The 21,202-nt window shown below is 50.7% G+C and overlaps 6 protein-coding genes across 6 annotated transcripts; 4 read left to right on the forward strand and 2 right to left on the reverse strand.

The window, feature by feature from the left end:
* Window positions 1-4,287: 4,287 nt before the first annotated feature.
* On the forward strand, window positions 4,288-5,235 carry PHYSODRAFT_324226 (neutral zinc metallopeptidase, Zn-binding site; the record flags this gene model as incomplete). The annotated part of the gene is made up of 1 exon (XM_009519943.1): window positions 4,288-5,235. The coding sequence occupies one exon, from the start codon at window positions 4,288-4,290 to the stop codon at window positions 5,233-5,235; it is 948 nt and encodes a 315-aa protein (XP_009518238.1).
* A 2,187-nt stretch (window positions 5,236-7,422) lies between these two features.
* Window positions 7,423-9,419, forward strand: PHYSODRAFT_358960 (hypothetical protein; the record flags this gene model as incomplete). The annotated part of the gene is made up of 7 exons (XM_009519944.1): window positions 7,423-7,527; window positions 7,594-7,784; window positions 7,847-7,913; window positions 8,049-8,447; window positions 8,526-8,569; window positions 8,671-8,875; window positions 8,910-9,419. 7 exons carry the CDS (start codon window positions 7,423-7,425, stop codon window positions 9,417-9,419), a joined length of 1,521 nt encoding a protein of 506 aa, XP_009518239.1.
* A 677-nt stretch (window positions 9,420-10,096) lies between these two features.
* Window positions 10,097-10,417, forward strand: Avh1b-18 (avirulence protein 1b; the record flags this gene model as incomplete). The annotated part of the gene is made up of 1 exon (XM_009519945.1): window positions 10,097-10,417. One exon carries the CDS (start codon window positions 10,097-10,099, stop codon window positions 10,415-10,417), a length of 321 nt encoding a protein of 106 aa, XP_009518240.1.
* Window positions 10,418-11,454: 1,037 nt separating this feature from the next.
* On the forward strand, window positions 11,455-14,211 carry PHYSODRAFT_295548 (hypothetical protein; the record flags this gene model as incomplete). Its single annotated transcript, XM_009519946.1, has 6 exons — window positions 11,455-11,889; window positions 12,114-12,304; window positions 12,439-13,047; window positions 13,111-13,179; window positions 13,270-14,019; window positions 14,052-14,211. 6 exons carry the CDS (start codon window positions 11,455-11,457, stop codon window positions 14,209-14,211), a joined length of 2,214 nt encoding a protein of 737 aa, XP_009518241.1.
* Window positions 14,212-14,335: 124 nt separating this feature from the next.
* Window positions 14,336-18,393, reverse strand: PHYSODRAFT_295549 (hypothetical protein; the record flags this gene model as incomplete). Its single annotated transcript, XM_009519947.1, has 11 exons — window positions 14,336-15,056; window positions 15,272-15,528; window positions 15,582-15,939; window positions 16,015-16,059; window positions 16,081-16,131; window positions 16,418-17,143; window positions 17,245-17,288; window positions 17,369-17,767; window positions 17,903-17,969; window positions 18,032-18,222; window positions 18,289-18,393. 11 exons carry the CDS (start codon window positions 18,391-18,393, stop codon window positions 14,336-14,338), a joined length of 2,964 nt encoding a protein of 987 aa, XP_009518242.1.
* Window positions 18,394-20,414: 2,021 nt separating this feature from the next.
* On the reverse strand, window positions 20,415-20,744 carry PHYSODRAFT_295550 (hypothetical protein; the record flags this gene model as incomplete). The annotated part of the gene is made up of 1 exon (XM_009519948.1): window positions 20,415-20,744. The coding sequence occupies one exon, from the start codon at window positions 20,742-20,744 to the stop codon at window positions 20,415-20,417; it is 330 nt and encodes a 109-aa protein (XP_009518243.1).
* Between the last annotated feature and the right edge of the window lie 458 nt (window positions 20,745-21,202).

The raw sequence follows: 21,202 nt of genomic DNA on the forward strand, positions 1-21,202 counted from the left end.
TTATCTCGTTAATAATCTCGATTTTAATCCAGACAGCCCTTAATTAAGACCTAGGTCTGATTTATATATCTCACCAGTACGGTCTAAGATCCGAGCTTGGGGCTCTGTTTTCTCGACCAAAACGCTTTTCTACGACTTGGAAACGCAGAAATGCCATTCTAGACGGGCCAAACCAAAAGCGGCCCCCACCAAAGCATAAAGCTAAATCAGCCCTCGCCTATCTCGTGTCCACTCATATTAAGAGACAGGCGTGCTCTATTTTAGAGGGCAAAGTATTTGCAAGCGGCAATAGGAGCTCCATTTTATATAAATCGGACTCCGAGATAACACGTCAAATCGGGCGGCAAAATAGATGAAAACCACTATACATGTCGGAAGCCAGAGCAGCAGCAACGATAAATCGTCTTTGAGTAAACCAAAATTATCGCAATTGATTAATGGTAGTGAGTGCAGACTGTTTGTTGCGTGTCGACTTCGAAGCGAGGAGAGCTAAACGGCATGAAAATCAGTATAGCGATTCTACAAAATCAAGTTCCAGGCGTCACATTTGGACATACAGCCCGAATAGCCCCAGCAAAATAAACACATTATACATTCAACATGAACCGAAGTTCAGCTTCGTAGCTTGAAGCTATGCAGTATGCAGCAAGAATAGCAGTAGTGTGCGTTCATGCAGATCCACCACGGCAGATCGAGCAGCATAAGCGACCCAGCAAATGGATGCATGGCACTTCCCAGTACAAAAATAGGAGCATGTGCTAAAATTCAAGAACTTCTTCATGCTACGCTCTTCTACGGCACGCGTAGCGCTACTACATAGAACTACTAGTAGTAAATAAAATTTTCTACCATGCAGGTTTTGGAATACAGTAAAAAAAAGTCTACCGAACTGCGAATACCGCGGGCCAAAGCCCGCAAACCAGTGAGGACAACACGAGTTTTAACTACGAAGTACAAATGCAGTAGCTACAAGACCGAATGTGTGACCGGGGGAGACACTTACTCTATGTCTGTAGTATAGCCCTCAAATATATCAAACTTTGACATTGAGCAGACTACTGGTTTGCGGGCTTTGGCCCGCGGTGTTCGCAGTTCGGTCTTTTTTTACTGTATTCCAAAACCTGCACAGTAGAAAACTTTATTTACTACTAGTAGTAGCGCTATGCTTGCCGCAGAAGAGCGTTGCATAAAGACGTTCTTGAATTTTGGCGCTTGCTCTTATTTTTGTACTGTGAAATATCATGCGTCAATTTGCTAGATGGCTTGCGCTGCTCGATCTGCCGTGGCGGATCTACGTGAACTCACACTATTGGGCTGCTACCGCGGGAGTCCCCGTATGCGGCGCTGCAGCAGTGCGCGGCGACGGGCGTAGTCAGCCGCCATAACCGCAAATTTCATTTCATTGCATGAACTCACACTAGCGTTACTGCTATTCATGGTACATACTGCACAGCTTCAAGCTGCCAGACTGAGCTTCGGTTCATGTTGAATGTATAGTGTGTTTATTTTCTCGGTTTACTAGGCAAGAGAGGCGACGAGTAGTTAAGCTTTGAGGTTGCGCTCGCACGCCTTGATAGTCGTCGTAATACTACTGCTGTGGTGAAAGTTCTGGCTGCCCCCGTAAATTTGCTATCCCAGCCTGTGCGTAGCCCTAGTTTTCCGATCCCTGAAGCCCTAGTACCGCAGCAGTACGTCCGATAATCAACACCTCTAGTTCTGTGAATACTTGGTCGTTTCGCTTGTGGCTAAAGGGAGAGACTATGTTGTTCCTTCGTCCTATTATTTCAAATTGCACTTAAAAATGTCAGAACTGAAGTACTTCAAAAATGCACTACCAGCCCAAACCTCTAGTGAATTCAAGAACGGTCACTATTCGTATAAATCCGTTAATTCAACTAATAGTGGTTACCCTCAGCCAATACCATATCTCTACTCCTTTCTGCCATTGGCACGTAGAAACAAGATGGCGCAGTACACTAACTTATATGCCCAAGAGCGACGTAAAATCCAGAGCTGTTCCGGGCAGAGCACGGCCTTGTCCTCAGAGAAATGTGTTTGAGACACTGTACTCAAAATGTTTTCAGCCAATCACAACACTCGAAGAATCGATATCACTGACATGACTGAGTCAAGGTGGTGGCGATCGTCTTGCATCAAATAATAATGGGGCTCTCATTTCGACGTACCTCGGGCTTTTTCGCTCGGAGGCCCCGTACAGCAAGCGAAAGTGCAGGTACGTTAGTGCATACGCTGCGAAGCACTGGGATTTGCCGGTGGCGATGACAAATCGATGTGAAAGAGGACTCACGGCCCGTGCTTCGGGGGTGATGCGGGGGTGGAGTGGAGGCACGAACTGCAACCCTTTGTGAATAAAGACAATGAACTAGCAGCAGTTCTTCGAGGTACAGTCTATCGAAGAGGGTTGGTAGTCTTCGCCGAGTCAATGCCCTTGCTCAAAGAGGTACTACAAGAACCCTATTAGAATCACTTCTTCGCGAAATATCACCAAAACGTAGACAAGCTTTTCATCCACTGGCTTAAACAACCTTCATCCCACCAGCGTACCCGGATACTTGAACACGCTGCACTAAATAGCATCGGTGCCAGCACTAACACTGAATGGTTGGCTTTGGAAATTGTGCAGTTCGTTCATGAACTCGACACGGCTGGAACGACGCGTGAACTTGACGAAGGCGCCTCGATGAGTATTTGGAAGGTGGCGTCTCTCCGACGTAGTCATAGGGCAACGGAGCCAGCTCAACATCATAGAACGCTGCACGAGGAGCGTTCGTGATGGTCACCTTGTCGTTCTACGCGCAGAATACACAATGTAGAATGACACAAAGGGCTGCACGCCTGATACCTTGCAGTACGCTATAGGCATCGGCCAACGGAGCGTGGTGTTATCGTCCTGAATTCGCTCGCATCAATTGTACTTGTCCGTATGGTAGTGTTGCGACCGCCGTCGATACGATTGTTGCTTTCTGTCGGCTGCCGAACAAGCGACCGCAGCGCAAGCCTGTATGACCTGCGGAAGGAAGGGTATTCGCACAGACGAAAAAGTGAAATCCACAGATTGTGAAAATATGTGACAAGTACTGATCTTAATAGAAGGCGGTAGTCAGGGGTGCGAGGAGCGTAGCCGCAGCAAACCCGCGCGGGGTGCCCGCGAAGCAGGGCCGCGCGGTATTTGCGGAGGCGGGCCCAGCGACGAGCGTTCCAGCGAACGGACCCGTTGCTGCACACTCGGAGTTAGTTTTCTTTATGCGGGGGTCTGGGGGTGCAACCCCCAGCACACCTTCAATAGTGGGCGGTGGAAAGTATATCGGTATTTCTGTGCGGTTTCCCTTCAGATCTGTGGATTTCCTTGTTCTGTCTGTGCGATTCTACCGTCCTCTGACCTGCGATACAGCCGTACGTCAGCCGTGTAAGCCTAGATTTGCTGGTCAAGGTTGGTGCTGACGCTCGCGCAGATGGTTCTCTAGATCGAGCTTCATTCAACGAAACTACATGTATGTGCCGTCACGGCACTGCCGTGATTAGTATTTCGAGCTTGGGCGAGATCTGCAATCTGCTCTCGTCCACAAGTGCGGCCCCAGCTGTAGAATCAGAGGTCAACGAAAAGAGGAAAAACTAACGAGCACAATTTTTTGTTGAAGTCGTACTGCAAGGTAACAAACGGAATTCGAAGTCAACATCTGCCGTAAATAAACCGTGTTATACTTTTATACTGGCGCAACCCATTGCTGCGTTGTTTATTCGTAAATACAAGTATTATAGACAAATACCTTTTATTGCTGTCCTCCTTGTTCTAAGCAGGTGCTCCAATGATGACAGCATGAACCGACAGAACGCAGGGACGAGCTGACAATGATTTACGTTTAGTCCCGCTAGTTCTGGTCTTATTAATAATTAAAGTTCTAGTAAATTTGTCAATGATAGTGTGTTCTCCACAGCTTCGACACCACCAGGTGGTTATTTTAAAAACGTGTGCAGCAACAGTCTGCGCTCGTGGCCCAAGTGACGACGAAATCGCATGGTTTCTGCCTCGTGCCGTACACTGTACATGCATGTATACATGGATGTCGAATTCTACAGTGGTTACGAAGTTTTGTGGTCGTCCTCAAAACAGGCGACTGGACCATCTGAAGAGGTCTACCTACATACAAACGGACAGCAAAAAACGAACCACGACCGACAGCTTACAGTGCACCTGGTCAACTTTGTCGTCGTTCATTTGACTCGATTCAAGGTCCAGTCTCAGTCCTCATTCTCCAATCCTCCGCCATGGTGTCAAGCTCCCAGTCCTCCCCCTTCTCGCTCAAGCACCTTCTGGTGACGGCTCTCGTCGCGTTCGCTGCCACCAGCACCGAGGCGGCGGGGGCCAAGAACGCCACTGCGGGGGCCGACAACCACGCCACCTTCGGCAAGATCACGTCGGGCAACAACAAGTGCATCACCGGTGACCCGACCTCGGGCGTGACCCGCAAGGACGTGGACTGGGTCTGGGAGAACACCATGTCCAAGTACGTGCCCGACTTCAAGAACTTCATCTTCGATCAGATCATCGCCGGCAAGGGCCACCTCGACTACTGCGTGCGCTGGGACCCCAAGAACCGGAAGCTCACCAAGGCCACGGCCGCCAAGTTCCGCACCATGCTCGAGCGGCAGATCAACGTCTGGAACCGCTGGGTGGCCGGCTACGACTGCTGGCCGTACGACAAGATCACCGTCTCGGTCGTGGGCTTCGCCGTGCACGACAAGTCTATCCTGGACTGGGACGATGACTCGCTCGGCACGATCTACGAGGGTCTCCTGGACGGCGAGGGCAGCCCCAAGTGCCCCGATGAGTGCTACAAGCACCAGGGGCAGGTCGCCAACGCCGACACGAGCGGCTGCCAGGGCAAGTCCTTCGACATGTCGCTGTGGCCGTCCGAGAGGCCTGGCACTGACGACGGCTCACCGACCCTCGATGCGGACGCTGTCGGCACGGGTGGTGACTGGGGCCAGCGCGTCTGGGTCATCGACATGCTCAACAAGATCGACGAACCCGAGATGGACGTGATTCTGCACGAAATGGGCCACGGCTACGGCTTGCCGGAGATGTACGTGGCCGAGAACAAGCCCGCCAGCTACCCCGCCTGCGTCATGGACGAGAGCGAGAAGATCACGGACGGCGACGGCTGGCTGGTGCGCAGCATCTGGGAGCACATCAAGTCTCGCTACAACTTTTAACCGGTAGATCAGCTATAGAGTTGCGATCGGGGTCCAGAAGAATAAAATTGTTGTTTGCGTTACTTCTCGGGCGTTCTTCAAGATATAAGTCTTGACTTTTGTCTGATCTTTCTTATCTTAGCACCGTCCTCAAGCCGAATGCCACGCACAGAACACACCAATTTAGACCGCAGCAAAAGGTCCAACGGACAAGGTTGAGGGTCTCAACTTGAGACGTTGGTTTGACCCGATAGAAACGCGGCGAATCCGTTGGAATCCGTCCGATCCCATGACTCCCAGCAAATCGCGCAATGTAAATTGTTCGTTGCGTCTAGCCAGCTCATTATGCTCAGCCGATCAGTGTATTCAACACAATTGCTAGGTTGCATTGTACTCAATGGGTAGAGTGTATACTAGTAATAAACACCCCCACTTTATTTGCCGGTGGACCGCTGTAAAAGGCGCTTCTAGCACTATAAACGAGTCGAGGATTGTTTAGATAGTTTGAGGAACGTTATATAACCTCGCTGATCGCATTTCTACCTGTCATTTTAACTCATACTATTGTAGGTGCGTCTTGAAAAAAATACAGCAAGACAAAATAACCGCTTGAATTGGTTTGAAGGTCGTGAAATAACTTCGAACCGTTTGGATTGGTCCTATCTTCAGTGAACAATGTTTTATTCTTGTCTTGTCCGAGGCGTTGGGATGCTGCCCAGCAATACTCGATATAGTCAAGTCGGGGACTGCCTGCGTCATTCGCACTCACCATTCCCCACGACAATACCTGATCCACTAGCTTCTCTATCATGAGGTCGCCCCGTGCAGCTTTCCTCGACAATGACGAGGGAGGTGACATCCAGTGCTTCTCGAGTGACAGCGCAGCCACCAAGTCACCTGGTCCAGTTCTGGTAAAGCCACCCGAGCGAGTCAACTTGAACGCGTCCCAGAAGCGCGTACATAGTGTACTCCCCTAACATGTTAGCTAATTTTACTAGACACTACCTAACAGTTAGCTGTAAACTATACATGTTAGTACTGTATAGCTGCACTGTATAGTTTGAAAATATATTTATTAAGCGATTCTGCTACGAAGTCTAATCAACAGTCTAGTTTCTGCGGGTCCTCCTCTAGGGATCCTGATATAATTAGGCCAAACACCATTTGCTTCCTCCCTTTCAAATTCCGCTATCAGCTGCGCTGGCAAGTGGTGAGGCGGCTCCCATGTGAGCTCCTCCCAACCTACCCCTTTTACTAGGTAGATTGGGTGGTAATTCACGGTTCGGCGGGCGTAAATCCGTTCTGCATGATAAATCCCCGGTCCTTCAGCCGGGATTTCGGGGTCAGAGTCGTCTTCGCTTGATGTTGCATCTGATAGGTCTACATAGTCACTAACTAGGCCAATAGGAACTTGCAACGGGCCAGCCATCGATGGTGAGTCGGGCGATACATCATTGTCGAAATCGGTATTCAACTGAGAGGGAGTTGACGGTGGGGTGGGTCGAGGGGAAGTCGGCGGTGGGGTGGGGTGAGGGGGGGTTGACGACGGTGGGGTGGGTTGAGGTGACGACGATGGGGTGGGTGGAAGTGGCGTCGTAAGAGGCGTTTGACTGCGCTCCCACCTTCCGTTGCGCGCGTGTCGTGGCCGTAGCTCACAAGCGTTTATATAAAGAGCTTTTCTCCTCCACCAACATTTACTCACGTTGACCTACCTATCTTTGTGCTCTAACGCTACTACTTAGTAACATGTTAGCTCAAAAACCTAGACACTAGCTAACAGTTAGCTAACATGTATAGCAACTAACATGTTAGCGTTAGGGAGTACACTACGCGTACACCCCTGCGAAAGCTTGGGCCAACCTAGCGCTCCGAAACCACGGCCAGTATCGCGAGGGAAACACGTGAAACTCCGATGTGGCATTGCAGTCTTGGCGTGCATTTGCTTGCTGTGGACAGTCTGGCTCATCCTGCTCGCTGTGGCTCCCAACAACACTGTCAACGGCATCATGCACAGAGCAACTTCGACGAAGGCTTTACGTTCTGGCTTCTCGTCGACACCCTGACATATCTGCTGTGGCCTACAGTGCTCGGGGTTTCCCTTGTGGCGCTGGGCTATGTGACTACAGCCGTCCAAGTTCTGTTACGGCACAGCGACCACAAGGAGATCGATTCGGTGGTCCTAACACTGGCCTCGGTCTGGAGAAAGCTATGGCAGACGCTGCGGCTGACCCACGACGCAGCAGGATCTCGTCTTCTGTCGCCAAACTGGCGGTGTCTCTCTCGCAAGTCGAGAGTCCGAAGCGGAAACTCGTGGTACGTGCGGTTGATGGTCAGTTACGAGGAAGGTAAAGCTAAAGTTCTCTTGTACTATGAATGTAGAACATGGGCATGAAGATCTGCGACTTGGTTGTCGAGGCAAAACTGTTTTCCCAGATTCTCGAGGCGGGGCCGCCGTTGCTGCTGGTCGGTGTCTTCACGACAATCATCGTCGCGAATGCTCTGGCGTGCATTTGTATGGTGTATTCCCCTTCCGAGAGGACGGGACTGGGTGAAATACTTCTTGATCTGTTGTAAGTGGCTGCACAATTTATCTTTTTATACTGTTCTCATCCACTGCTTCTCCACATTCCAGTTTGACCACGACAAATTGGCTATCAACGTCGAAGTGTTCCCTCCCGGGTGGTTTGAGACGTCCGCCAGTGTGGTCGCGAACCGGTTCAATCCGTCATCATCCACAAAAGTCTGAGGCTCCTGCGAGTTGAAAGCGCGATGGATTTTTTCACTCGCGTTGGGGTGAATTTCATCTTCTGCTTCCGCCTGTACTGTCTGGCTAGGCGAATCCAACGCTCGGAAAACCTTCGGTCGAGTCTGTACCCGAAGAAACACCGAGTTACTACTGCATCGGTGGTTATATTAACGGCGGCACTGATCGTCTTCGTCGAAGAAAGTGTCCGCACATCGAACCTGGCGTGTGGGCCTCATCCCGAATGCGTTGTGAAGGCTCACAGGTGGACACTGGTAGAGGACGGATCACTGACCCAGTGTCCGTGCCTGACGTTCATCGATGCGGATATCGCGCCCAAGACCTATGCGGAGTGGATGCATCCGCGAGATATGACCGACAGAGTGGCGCAACTAGCGGCAACGGGAGATCTAGAGACCATTCAACTGATCAATCGTTATCTTCCGAATTTCCCTCAAGAACTAAGGCGGTGTACCAAGATGACGCATTTGTGAGCCCCCCCCCCTCCTCGTCTAGTTCACCACGTAATACTAACTTGTTTTAATTTTTGGCCTATGTTGACTTCCAGGTCTTTAATCTACACGCACACCCCGGCGTTGCCAACATGGACGAGTGAGTTTACCCAGCTCCAATATCTGTAAGTTTTTGCTTCTCTATGGTCTGGATTCGAACGAGAATTTAATCAAAACTTCTAACGCTTTCGTCGGTGCTAGGCACGCGGAGGGCACAGCTTTTTCGTCGCTCGTAACGTTGCCAGACGGTATGCTCGACCGAATGAACTCGCTCGCTTTTCTCCACCTGGGGATCCACCCGCCTCTCCAGACGCTGCCGTCCTTTGACGGCCTCTCGAGTCTCAAGTCGCTCGCTTTGGCTTTACTATTCTCCCTCCGTCGTTCGACAATTTGCAAAGTGTCGAGCGTGTGGTGATCATCAGCCTCGTCTCAATCGACAGCCTCCCCGACCTCACAAACTTGAAGAAGCTACGAGTGTTCCAAGTCGGCGATCGAGCGTCTTGGTGCTGCAACGGGTTTCTAGGCGAGTGCGACCTGCACAGTCCGCACTGTATGGTTCATCCGCTCTGGGGGACGCCTGCGGCCTCGTGTCTCGCTGCAATCCGAACCGACGATCTCCCTACGCAAGGAACTCTTCAAGTGCTCGAACGATTTTCAATAATATTTGCGGAGAGCTCATACTGCCAGGCACGACGGATGGCCCACCGACCGAGACAGGCATGGACCAATGCAACGGCACAATGTACCGCCAGTGCACTGTGCCAGGCTACCACGAGGCGATGTGCTACAATTCTCGGTTCATGGCGATTTCGTGCGGGCAAGCCCTTTTCCTATCAAGATGCGACGACTGCAGATCGAGCGTGGGGTCGGCGATCCTTGTGATCCTGTGCATGAAGCCTGGCTCGGTTGTAAGCCAGTTAGTGTCCTACAAAGTTAGGCCGGGGAGATAATTAAGAAGAGTTTTTTTTTTGGAAAATGCGAGTCGCTTCCTCAAAAAAAAGTAAAAGTGATTCGACCCGAGCAACGGTCACGCAACGCGGGTTATACGAGTCGATGTGCACTTAAGAATTTGTGTTTCGTGCTTACATGTAATACGAAAAAAATAAATAAAACCGTGGCAGTGTTATTTCCGCTGCTGGGCTGGGTAAACAACCAGACTGGATTGTCTGTTTTGTACATTTTTAAAATGGAAGATCATTACAATAATCCTACGACGCCGTGCCCAGTAGCGAGGTGGGCTCATCTAGCAGTTATAGAAAGCGCCTGTCACACGAGGGTATGGTTGTAGTGTACTTGTTCCGCGACAGCGCCCTCCAGCTCTAAAGCACCACCCATTACCGCTGACGCGGCGTAGTAAAAGATTATGCGGTGAATTCAAAACAATAAACGCATTCTTAGTATCATTCTTCTCATTCAGCTGTATTGAAGTGTCGTCTGCAAAAGCACTCGTGCACATTGCATATCGCTCCGAGCCAACGATGACCAACCAATCTTCGCAATAGCTGAGAAATTAACAACGGCAACAGGAAGACCGACCTCATCTGCGAGCCGGTGAGTCGTGTTCGCGCTGAGGGCTTTCACTTTAAAACTCGCACCCTACCGCCCAAGTTCCTTCCAAGTTTTAACCATGCGTCTGACTTACGTCTTGCTCGTGGCTGTGACCACCCTTCTCGTCAGTTGTGACGCTACTAAACCGTCGACGGAGGCGACTGCAGTCAGCAAGCGGCTGTTGAGGTTTGTCGAAGCCGCCGACGAGGAAGAGAGACGCATCGACTTTTCACCGGAGAAACTGCGCAAGATGCTGGGCGACGAAACCTACAGACTCAAGAAGTTCGGGAAGTGGGACTCAGACGGACACACGTTTGATGGTTTAAAGCACTATCTCCTGCTCTCTGACTCGAGCATGGTCAAGTTGCGGAACATGTACAAGGCGTGGCTAGAACAATGAAGCTGATCGGTCCACACGACGCCTGGGGTAAAAACTTGAATAGAGCGATGCTTTCACGACACCTGCTACGATGCCAATTACTTAAGTATTGTAGACAAAAGGGCGAAGCGTTTTACATTAATGCTGTTGCTGCGACAGCGTGGAAGCCAAACACGAGAGTAGTTAAAAAGAATTGACACCACAACCATTATCGGCACATAACTATTGGGGTGAATGCAGCGGTGGGTGAATCCCCGAGGGCACCATAGGCAGCCTCGATGAGCACAGGCCTCACAGTTCACACAAGGAGAGGCCTTGGTAAATATTTACTTTAGGTAATGCTCAGATTTGTCTTTCTCGTCGTGGTTGGAAATACTACTTTCGCTTGAACTGAGGATGTACCCATTTCATGAAATAGATATACGGGGATAACGTGTGCTACTTCTGCCTGAATCTGTGCTAGATCTTCGTGAAAAACGAGCTTGATTGTTCGACTCGCTCACGGCGCTCCCGACAACATTGAACTACTAAATACTAGGCATGCCCCAGATTGACACAATAACTGGTTTGAGATCACGGGAAAACTCAAGGCTTTGCTGCAACTTTCATAGCGCTTGGGTGCTGCAGTTTATACAGATTATTTCTTGAAGTAAATGCAATTCGATCCCAAGGAAAACAAAACGACACCTATTGTCAAAAAGAAAGCTCATCTCTCTGGCTTGCAAAACACAAGAACCCGGAATCTGGTTTTGGCAAAGCCGCCCTAGTAATCCAAACGCGAGGGCGTTCCTTATTCGCAGTGAGTCGATCCCTTCAATGCGTGCTCGACGCAAATACTATATAATACTACAGTATATACGGAGATAGTAGTTAATGCGCATGAGGACGTTAGACGACCGATTATTTTCCACTGTAGCTAAAACAAGAACGCAGTACTAGGTGTTGAGGATGAAACCTATTCTTACGATACGAGGAATTCCCTCCTTGTTTCCAATCACTCGCAAATAATAAAGGTCTCGCAACACGCACTCTCCCACCCGAAAACAGTGATAAGCAACATGGCTGTTGCGCCTCAGACTCCTCCATCCGAGTGCTTGAGAGCGCCAACAACAACGCTAAGACCGAGGAGCGTAAGGTCGAAATGTGCCACTTGCATCCCCAACCGAAAAATCCATCCTACCAAGGCGGCGTTCGCCGATATTAAAGTGCCGCTGAAATTCACACTTTCTGGACTAAGGGTAAAAGCTTTACTGGTTCTGGTCGGTGCGATGGCCACCGTGTGCGTGGGGTGGACCAGTTGGCTCATTCTCCTGATAGTCAAGCCGAACGAGACGGTGAACTGGGTCATGAAGACACAAGACTTCGGCAATGGGTCGTTCTGGCTGATGGTGGACGCACCTGCAGAGATGAACCGCTTAGCAGTGGGTGGGTACTCGCTTGTGTGGCTTTTGTACTGTGCCGTTCTCGTGAGGGCTATAAGGCGCCAAAGTCGGGTTAGTTTGGGTCCATCGCGAACGATGTTCGAGTCGGGGTTGTCGAAATCTCGCGCTGCTAGCGGCCGGGTGAAGAATTGGTTCAGCCACCACGTTGCGAGAGTTTCTCTGTTCTTGAAGCTAAACCATCAACATGTGGTAAGGGACAGCTTTGGTAGGGAAATTCAGGGAAGTATCGTTGACTGACTATCATTTCATGATAATTATTTTCTATGATTTCTCAGCGGGTCTGGATGAAAATTGCTGATCTAGCGGTGGAACCCTTGATCCTATCGGTAGTCCTTGAGGACGGATCTCCGCTTGGACTGCTTGTCACAATCACAGCAATTGTCGCGATGAACGCGTTGTCATGCGCGGTGATGATGCTGCTTCCTGACAGCTACACGGGATTGACTGAGGTCATCGTCGACATCACGTACGAATGAGAACACATCTTGAATACCTCGCACGCTAACCTTGTCGTTTTTCATTGTTTTGCTGTGGCCTTAGATCTGACTTCCTGTTTGCAATCGCGTACCCGATGTTCACGGTGATCTACTGTTTCTCCAGCTTCAGCCTCGACCGTGCCAAGCTGACTATCAACATGGAAGTTTTCCCACTGGGAGCATTCGAGCGAGAAGCGACTGTGATGGTGAACCCGGTGCAGACGGACATCATCTACAAGACGCTGAAATCCCTCCAGATTTCCTCGACGTTCGTGCTCATCACTCGAGTTGGCGTCAGTTTCGTGTTTGCCTATCGACTTTTTCACGCTGTGGAGCTCATCCGGAACCCGGAGAAAAGACCGGCTCGACTGTATCCAAAGCGAAATCGTGTGTCTATCGCCTTCTTCCTTTTGGTAGTCGTCGGCCTCGTTGCGTTCGTGGAAGAAAGTGTTCGGACGTCGTCGATTGCGTGTCAAGCGCATCCGGAGTGTGCTGTGAAGGCCCACAGATGGACAATTCTGGTAGAAGGGTCGCTGATTCAGTCTCCGTGTCGAGCTCTCATTGACGGAGACATCGCGCCAAAGACGTACGATGGATGGATGTCACCGGTGGATGTTACCACTAAAGTGGTGCAGTTAGCCTCCACTGGAGACCTCAGGACGATTAAGTTGACGAGTCGATACCTACCCGTGCTACCGGAAGAGCTTCGATGGTGTCGCGAGATGCAATACGTGTAAGGATCGGCCTATACAACGTGTATGGTTTGTATCTCTAACTATTTAGCGGTGTGTTTCAGGTCGCTGATGTACACGTACACGGAAACATTGCCTAGTTGGGCCAACGAATTCGTCAATCTCGAATATTTGTACGTTATTTATTGGTTAGATTTGACGAGTTGCTCTGGTGTCTACTTGAATTAATGGCTTCTCTTTTTTATTATTTTCTTGGCGGATAGATACATCGAGGGCATGTCCAACAGCTCATTGATTGAGCTTCCCGACGACCTGTTCAAGGACATGACCTCGCTCACCTTTCTCCACCTGGGTATGCACCTAAACCTGCAGGAACTCCCCTCTTTTGACGGACTCAAACACCTCAAGGCGTTGGTATTAGCTCCGCTTGTTACGCTGACCGAGCTTCCGAGTTTCGACGGCGTGTACCACCTCGAGCGCCTTGAGATGTCAACGCTACCAACCATTACCGTGCTCCCCGATTTGAAGCCGCTGCAGAAGCTCAAGTCCTTTATCGCACGAGATCGCGGGACCTGGTGCTGCAACGGCTTTCTCGGCGACTGCGATTTGAGTGATTCGATTTGTAATGCATCGGCCGTGTCGTACCGATCCGACCTCATGGCGACGAATGCAACGCTCTCAACCCTTGCGAAATTTAACGTCACCGTTTGTCAGCCGCTAGAAGCTCAGACATCGGATTCGACATCCAGAAAATTGAGTATTTCTACTTCAGAAACGAAACGCGGTGGTCCGGGTCCGGGACCTCCGTCACCAGGTGGTCTGGGTGGTCCACCACCACCAGGTTCAGAGCCCCTTAGTCGAATGGGTCCGCCGCCAAATTCAGAAACCGAGGTTCGTCACCAGGTACGGAAACGGGGGCTCCAGGACCGGGTGCGAATAGTGGTCATGGTGGTCCAGGCACTGGTCAAAGTGGGAATGCAGGTCCAGGGATGCCGACGCGAGAATCTGTCGCAGTGTGTGAAGGAGTTTTGTATCGAAGCTGTAGCACTTCTGGAGATGCGGAGGCGATGTGCTACAACGCGAGGTATACAGCCATCTCCTGTGACGCAAGCGCAGATGCGATCGAGATGCGACGACGGCAGATACAACAACGCGTTGGAGACAAGTGCAATCCGGAGTATGAAGCGTGGCTTGGATGCAAATAACACAAAAAAAACAAAGTTAGTAGGATATGTCAGGCAAGGCTATGAGAAAGTTTATACATCGTCTTACGAAATTAAGCTTAAGTTTGCCAAGCGTAGGTACTGACATGAAGAAGCATGTGTCGTATCATCGATGCTTGCAGCCAAGCCACGCTTCATACACAGGATCACAGGGGGCCCCAATGCCAAGTTGAATCTGACGGCGTTGCATCTCGATCGGAAACGGGTTGACCGAGCACGAAATGCCCATGAATCGTGCGCTGTAGCACATGGCCTCCCGAAAGCCTGGCACCGCGCACTGTCGATACAAAGTGCCATTGCATAGCTCCATGCCAACTGGAGTAGGAGGGCCTTCTGCAGTGCCGGGAAGTATGAGACCGCCGCAAATACTGTGAGTATTTTCCAGAGTTCCTGGCGTTGGTTGGTCGTCTGTTCCATTCACAAGAATGCACGAGGCTGCAGGCGTCCCCCAGAGTGGATGCATCTTACAGTGCGGGCTCTGAAGGTTACAATCACCGAGGAAGCCATTGCAGCAGCAATTAGCACGATCCGCCACCACAAATGACGTGAGTTCCGAGAGTGGAGTAAGATCGGGGAGGCTGTCGATAGTCACGAGGCTGATGAGGACAAGGTGCTCGAGGTGGTGCAAACTCCCGAATGACAGCAACTCCACCAGGGAAAACGTAAACGCAAGTGTGAGCGACTTGAGGCTTGTGAGACCTGTAAACGATGGGAGCTGCGGGATAGCAGGGTGCGTTCCCAGGTGGATGTACGTGAGCGAGCTCATTTTGCCAAAGAGGCCGTCTGGTAATGCTACCAGCGAAGAAAAGGGTGTGCCTTCAACGTGCCTGTAGTACAATTGAAAACATCCAAAACAACATCAGTGAGGAACAGTATTTGAGAATAGTACAAAAGACCATACGTACAAATACTGCAGTTGTGTAAAGTTTTTGGTCCACTCTGGTATCGATGTTGTCTGTGTGTAAGTTAACGATCTAGAAACACACAAACGCTCGTGATGAGTTGGCGGTACGTTTTTTTTCTTTCGAAGTTGGCAACTTACAAGTGAGTCATCTTGGTGCATCGCCGTAGCTCCTCAGGCAAAGTCGGGAGGCGACGATTAGTCAACTGGATCGTTTGCAAGTCACCTGATGCAGCTAATTGGGCGAGTTTCTCAGTGGCATTTTTCGGGTTGATCCATTCGTTGTAAGTTTTTGGAGCGATATCACCGTCGATGAACGTTAAGCACGGACATTGAGTTACCGATCCATTTTCCAGCACCGTCCACCGATGAGCCTTCACCACGCATTCCGGGAAGGGCTGCAAGCTGCAGCTGAAGTCCGGATGCTCTCCTCAACGCATAGGATAAGAACTAGCACGAAAGTGCCCAGAATGCCAGTAGCAGTGCGATATCGCTTGGGATACACGGCGGGGAAATAATTGTTTGGATGCTGGAGTCGATATGCCACGCCGTAAAGTCGAAAGCAGAAAACGAGGTTGACGCCAACGCGAGTAAAGATATCCGTCACTGATGCAATACGCAGCAGCCTCAGGCTCTGGTGGATAATGTCCATTTGAACGGGGTTGGCTATGATGCTGGCAGATTGCTCGAACGCCCCGATCGGGAAGACTTGGAGGTTGATTGCCAGTCTCTCGTAGTCGAACTTGAACGTCGAGAGACAGTGGCTGAGCACAAGCATCGGATACCCGACAGCGATGAGAAAGTCAAAGCTGTAGTAGCATAACAATCGATGGCCTGGTCAATCTTACACACTCCATAGCAAAAACCAAAAAGGAAATACTCACAAAATGTCGACAAGTGTCTCGGTCAGTCCGGCATTTCTCGAAGAGCTGTGCATCATTATCACACACAATAACGCGTTCGCAACGACGATTGTCGTAAAGATTGCTGCGGTGGCCCCGCTTCAAGAATGGTAAGCAACATAATGGATTCCACCATTAGGTCTCCGACCTTCAGGCACACATTCTATAGTAAAAACAATCTTTTGTCAGCGAACACATGTGCATGCATACAGTGCAGCGTGGTTTACAACTCACCAACCGCTTGCGCCCCGGACTTTCACTTTCCGCAAGAGACACGATCAATTTTGCAGTTGAAGACGTGATTCTACTGCGTTTCCGATCTCCCGCAGCTCTCGCCACAAAATTTCTTAATTATCTCCCCGGCCTAACTTTGTAGGACACTAACTGGCTTACAACCGAGCCAGGCTTCATGCACAGGATCACAAGGATCGCCGACCCCACGCTCGATCTGCAGTCGTCGCATCTTGATAGGAAAAGGGCTTGCCCGCACGAAATCGCCATGAACCGAGAATTGTAGCACATTGCCTCGTGGTAGCCTGGCACAGTGCACTGGCGGTACATTGTGCCGTTGCATTGGTCCATGCCTGTCTCGGTCGGTGGGCCATCCGTCGTGCCTGGCAGTATGAGCTCTCCGCAAATATTATTGAAAATCGTTCGAGCACTTGAAGAGTTCCTTGCGTCGGGAGATCGTCGGTTCGGTTTGCAGCGAGACACGAGGCCGCAGGCGTCCCCCAGAGCGAATGAACCATACAGTGCGGACTGTGCAGGTCGCACTCGCCTAGAAACCCGTTGCAGCACCAAGACGCTCGATCGCCGACTTGGAACACTCGTAGCTTCTTCAAGTTTGTGAGGTCGGGGAGGCTGTCGATTGAGACGAGGCTGATGATCACCACACGCTCGACACTTTGCAAATTGTCGAACGACAGCAGCTCGGCGAGGGAGAATAGTAAAGCCAAAGCGAGCGACTTCGAGACTCGAGAGGCCGTCAAAGGACGGCAGCGTCTGGAGAGGCGGGTGGATCCCCAGGTGGAGAAAAGCGAGCGAGCTCATTCGGTCGAGCATACCGTCTGGCAACGTTACGAGCGACGAAAAAGCTGTGCCCTCCGCGTGCCTAGCACCGACGAAAGCGTTAGAAGTTTTGATTAAATTCTCGTTCGAATCCAGACCATAGAGAAGCAAAAACTTACAGATATTGGAGCTGGGTAAACTCACTCGTCCATGTTGGCAACGCCGGGGTGTGCGTGTAGATTAAAGACCTGGAAGTCAACATAGGCCAAAAATTTAAACAAGTTAGTATTACGTGGTGAACTAGACGAGGAGGGGGGGGGGGGCTCACAAATGCGTCATCTTGGTACACCGCCTTAGTTCTTGAGGGAAATTCGGAAGATAACGATTGATCAGTTGAATGGTCTCTAGATCTCCCGTTGCCGCTAGTTGCGCCACTCTGTCGGTCATATCTCGCGGATGCATCCACTCCGCATAGGTCTTGGGCGCGATATCCGCATCGATGAACGTCAGGCACGGACACTGGGTCAGTGATCCGTCCTCTACCAGTGTCCACCTGTGAGCCTTCACAACGCATTCGGGATGAGGCCCACACGCCAGGTTCGATGTGCGGACACTTTCTTCGACGAAGACGATCAGTGCCGCCGTTAATATAACCACCGATGCAGTAGTAACTCGGTGTTTCTTCGGGTACAGACTCGACCGAAGGTTTTCCGAGCGTTGGATTCGCCTAGCCAGACAGTACAGGCGGAAGCAGAAGATGAAATTCACCCCAACGCGAGTGAAAAAATCCATCGCGCTTTCAACTCGCAGGAGCCTCAGACTTTTGTGGATGATGACGGATTGAACCGGTTCGCGACCACACTGGCGGACGTCTCAAACCACCCGGGAGGGAACACTTCGACGTTGATAGCCAATTTGTCGTGGTCAAACTGGAATGTGGAGAAGCAGTGGATGAGAACAGTATAAAAAGATAAATTGTGCAGCCACTTACAACAGATCAAGAAGTATTTCACCCAGTCCCGTCCTCTCGGAAGGGGAATACACCATACAAATGCACGCCAGAGCATTCGCGACGATGATTGTCGTGAAGACACCGACCAGCAGCAACGGCGGCCCCGCCTCGAGAATCTGGGAAAACAGTTTTGCCTCGACAACCAAGTCGCAGATCTTCATGCCCATGTTCTACATTCATAGTACAAGAGAACTTTAGCTTTACCTTCCTCGTAACTGACCATCAACCGCACGTACCACGAGTTTCCGCTTCGGACTCTCGACTTGCGAGAGAGACACCGCCAGTTTGGCGACAGAAGACGAGATCCTGCTGCGTCGTGGGTCAGCCGTAGCGTCTGCCATAGCTTTCTCCAGACCGAGGCCAGTGTTAGGACCACCGAATCGATCTCCTTGTGGTCGCTGTGCCGTAACAGAACTTGGACGGCTGTAGTCACATAGCCCAGCGCCACAAGGGAAACCCCGAGCACTGTAGGCCACAGCAGATATGTCAGGGTGTCGACGAGAAGCCAGAACGTAAAGCCTTCGTCGAAGTTGCTCTGTGCATGATGCCGTTGACAGTGTTGTTGGGAGCCACAGCGAGCAGGATGAGCCAGACTGTCCACAGCAAGCAAATGCACGCCAAGACTGCAATGCCACATCGGAGTTTCACGTGTTTCCCTCGCGATACTGGCCGTGGTTTCGGAGCGCTAGGTTGGCCCAAGCTTTCGCAGGGGTGTACGCGTAGTGTACTCCCTAACGCTAACATGTTAGTTGCTATACATGTTAGCTAACTGTTAGCTAGTGTCTAGGTTTTTGAGCTAACATGTTACTAAGTAGTAGCGTTAGAGCACAAAGATAGGTAGGTCAACGTGAGTAAATGTTGGTGGAGGAGAAAAGCTCTTTATATAAACGCTTGTGAGCTACGGCCACGACACGCGCGCAACGGAAGGTGGGAGCGCAGTCAAACGCCTCTTACGACGCCACTTCCACCCACCCCATCGTCGTCACCTCAACCCACCCCACCGTCGTCAACCCCCCCTCACCCCACCCCACCGCCGACTTCCCCTCGACCCACCCCACCGTCAACTCCCTCTCAGTTGAATACCGATTTCGACAATGATGTATCGCCCGACTCACCATCGATGGCTGGCCCGTTGCAAGTTCCTATTGGCCTAGTTAGTGACTATGTAGACCTATCAGATGCAACATCAAGCGAAGACGACTCTGACCCCGAAATCCCGGCTGAAGGACCGGGGATTTATCATGCAGAACGGATTTACGCCCGCCGAACCGTGAATTACCACCCAATCTACCTAGTAAAAGGGGTAGGTTGGGAGGAGCTCACATGGGAGCCGCCTCACCACTTGCCAGCGCAGCTGATAGCGGAATTTGAAAGGGAGGAAGCAAATGGTGTTTGGCCTAATTATATCAGGATCCCTAGAGGAGGACCCGCAGAAACTAGACTGTTGATTAGACTTCGTAGCAGAATCGCTTAATAAATATATTTTCAAACTATACAGTGCAGCTATACAGTACTAACATGTATAGTTTACAGCTAACTGTTAGGTAGTGTCTAGTAAAATTAGCTAACATGTTAGGGGAGTACACTATGTACGCGCTTCTGGGACGCGTTCAAGTTGACTCGCTCGGGTGGCTTTACCAGAACTGGACCAGGTGACTTGGTGGCTGCGCTGTCACTCGAGAAGCACTGGATGTCACCTCCCTCGTCATTGTCGAGGAAAGCTGCACGGGGCGACCTCATGATAGAGAAGCTAGTGGATCAGGTATTGTCGTGGGGAATGGTGAGTGCGAATGACGCAGGCAGTCCCCGACTTGACTATATCGAGTATTGCTGGGCAGCATCCCAACGCCTCGGACAAGACAAGAATAAAACATTGTTCACTGAAGATAGGACCAATCCAAACGGTTCGAAGTTATTTCACGACCTTCAAACCAATTCAAGCGGTTATTTTGTCTTGCTGTATTTTTTTCAAGACGCACCTACAATAGTATGAGTTAAAATGACAGGTAGAAATGCGATCAGCGAGGTTATATAACGTTCCTCAAACTATCTAAACAATCCTCGACTCGTTTATAGTGCTAGAAGCGCCTTTTACAGCGGTCCACCGGCAAATAAAGTGGGGGTGTTTATTACTAGTATACACTCTACCCATTGAGTACAATGCAACCTAGCAATTGTGTTGAATACACTGATCGGCTGAGCATAATGAGCTGGCTAGACGCAACGAACAATTTACATTGCGCGATTTGCTGGGAGTCATGGGATCGGACGGATTCCAACGGATTCGCCGCGTTTCTATCGGGTCAAACCAACGTCTCAAGTTGAGACCCTCAACCTTGTCCGTTGGACCTTTTGCTGCGGTCTAAATTGGTGTGTTCTGTGCGTGGCATTCGTGTTCTGTGCGTGGCATAGACTGTATATCTGGAAGAAGGTTCTTGAAGTCGGGCACGTGCTTGGACATGGTGTTCTCCCAGACCCAGTCCACGTCCTTGCGGGTCACGCCCGAGGTCGGGTCACCGGTGATGCACTTGTTGTTGCCCGACGTGATCTTGCCGAAGGTGGCGTGGTTGTCGGCCCCCGCAGTGGCGTTCTTGGCCCCCGCCGCCTCGGTGCTGGTGACGGCGAACGCGACGAGGGCAGTCACCAGAAGGTGCTTGAGCGAGAAGGGGGAGGACTGGGAGCTTGACACCATGGTGGAGGATTGGAGAATGAGGACTGAGACTGGACCTTGAATCGAGTCAAATGAACGACGACAAAGTTGACCAGGTGCACTGTAAGCTGTCGGTCGTGGTTCGTTTTTTGCTGTCCGTGCAGGAAGACCTCTTCAGATGACCCAGTCGCCTGTATAGAGGACGACCACAAAACTTATTAAACTTGCTTTCATTGCATCGAGGGATCCCCGCGTTAAAACACGTATAATAGTTGCGAGATAGCCGAGTACAACTGCACCAAACCCGAGCACTGCGGGCCACAACAAATTCGGCGGTGTGTCCACAAGAAGCCAAAACGTGCCTTCCTCAAAAGTCTCAGTGTGCATGACGCGGTTAATTGTTTTGTTAGGAGCCAAGGTTAGCAGAATCAACCAGATATTCCACAGCAAACAAGTGCACGCCAATAGCCCAAGGCCCGAGCGGATCCACCAGTATTCCT

The sequence above is a fragment of the Phytophthora sojae genome (assembly GCF_000149755.1).
Source record: "Phytophthora sojae unplaced genomic scaffold PHYSOscaffold_2, whole genome shotgun sequence".
NCBI classification, from domain to species: Eukaryota; Oomycota; class Peronosporomycetes; order Peronosporales; family Peronosporaceae; genus Phytophthora; species Phytophthora sojae.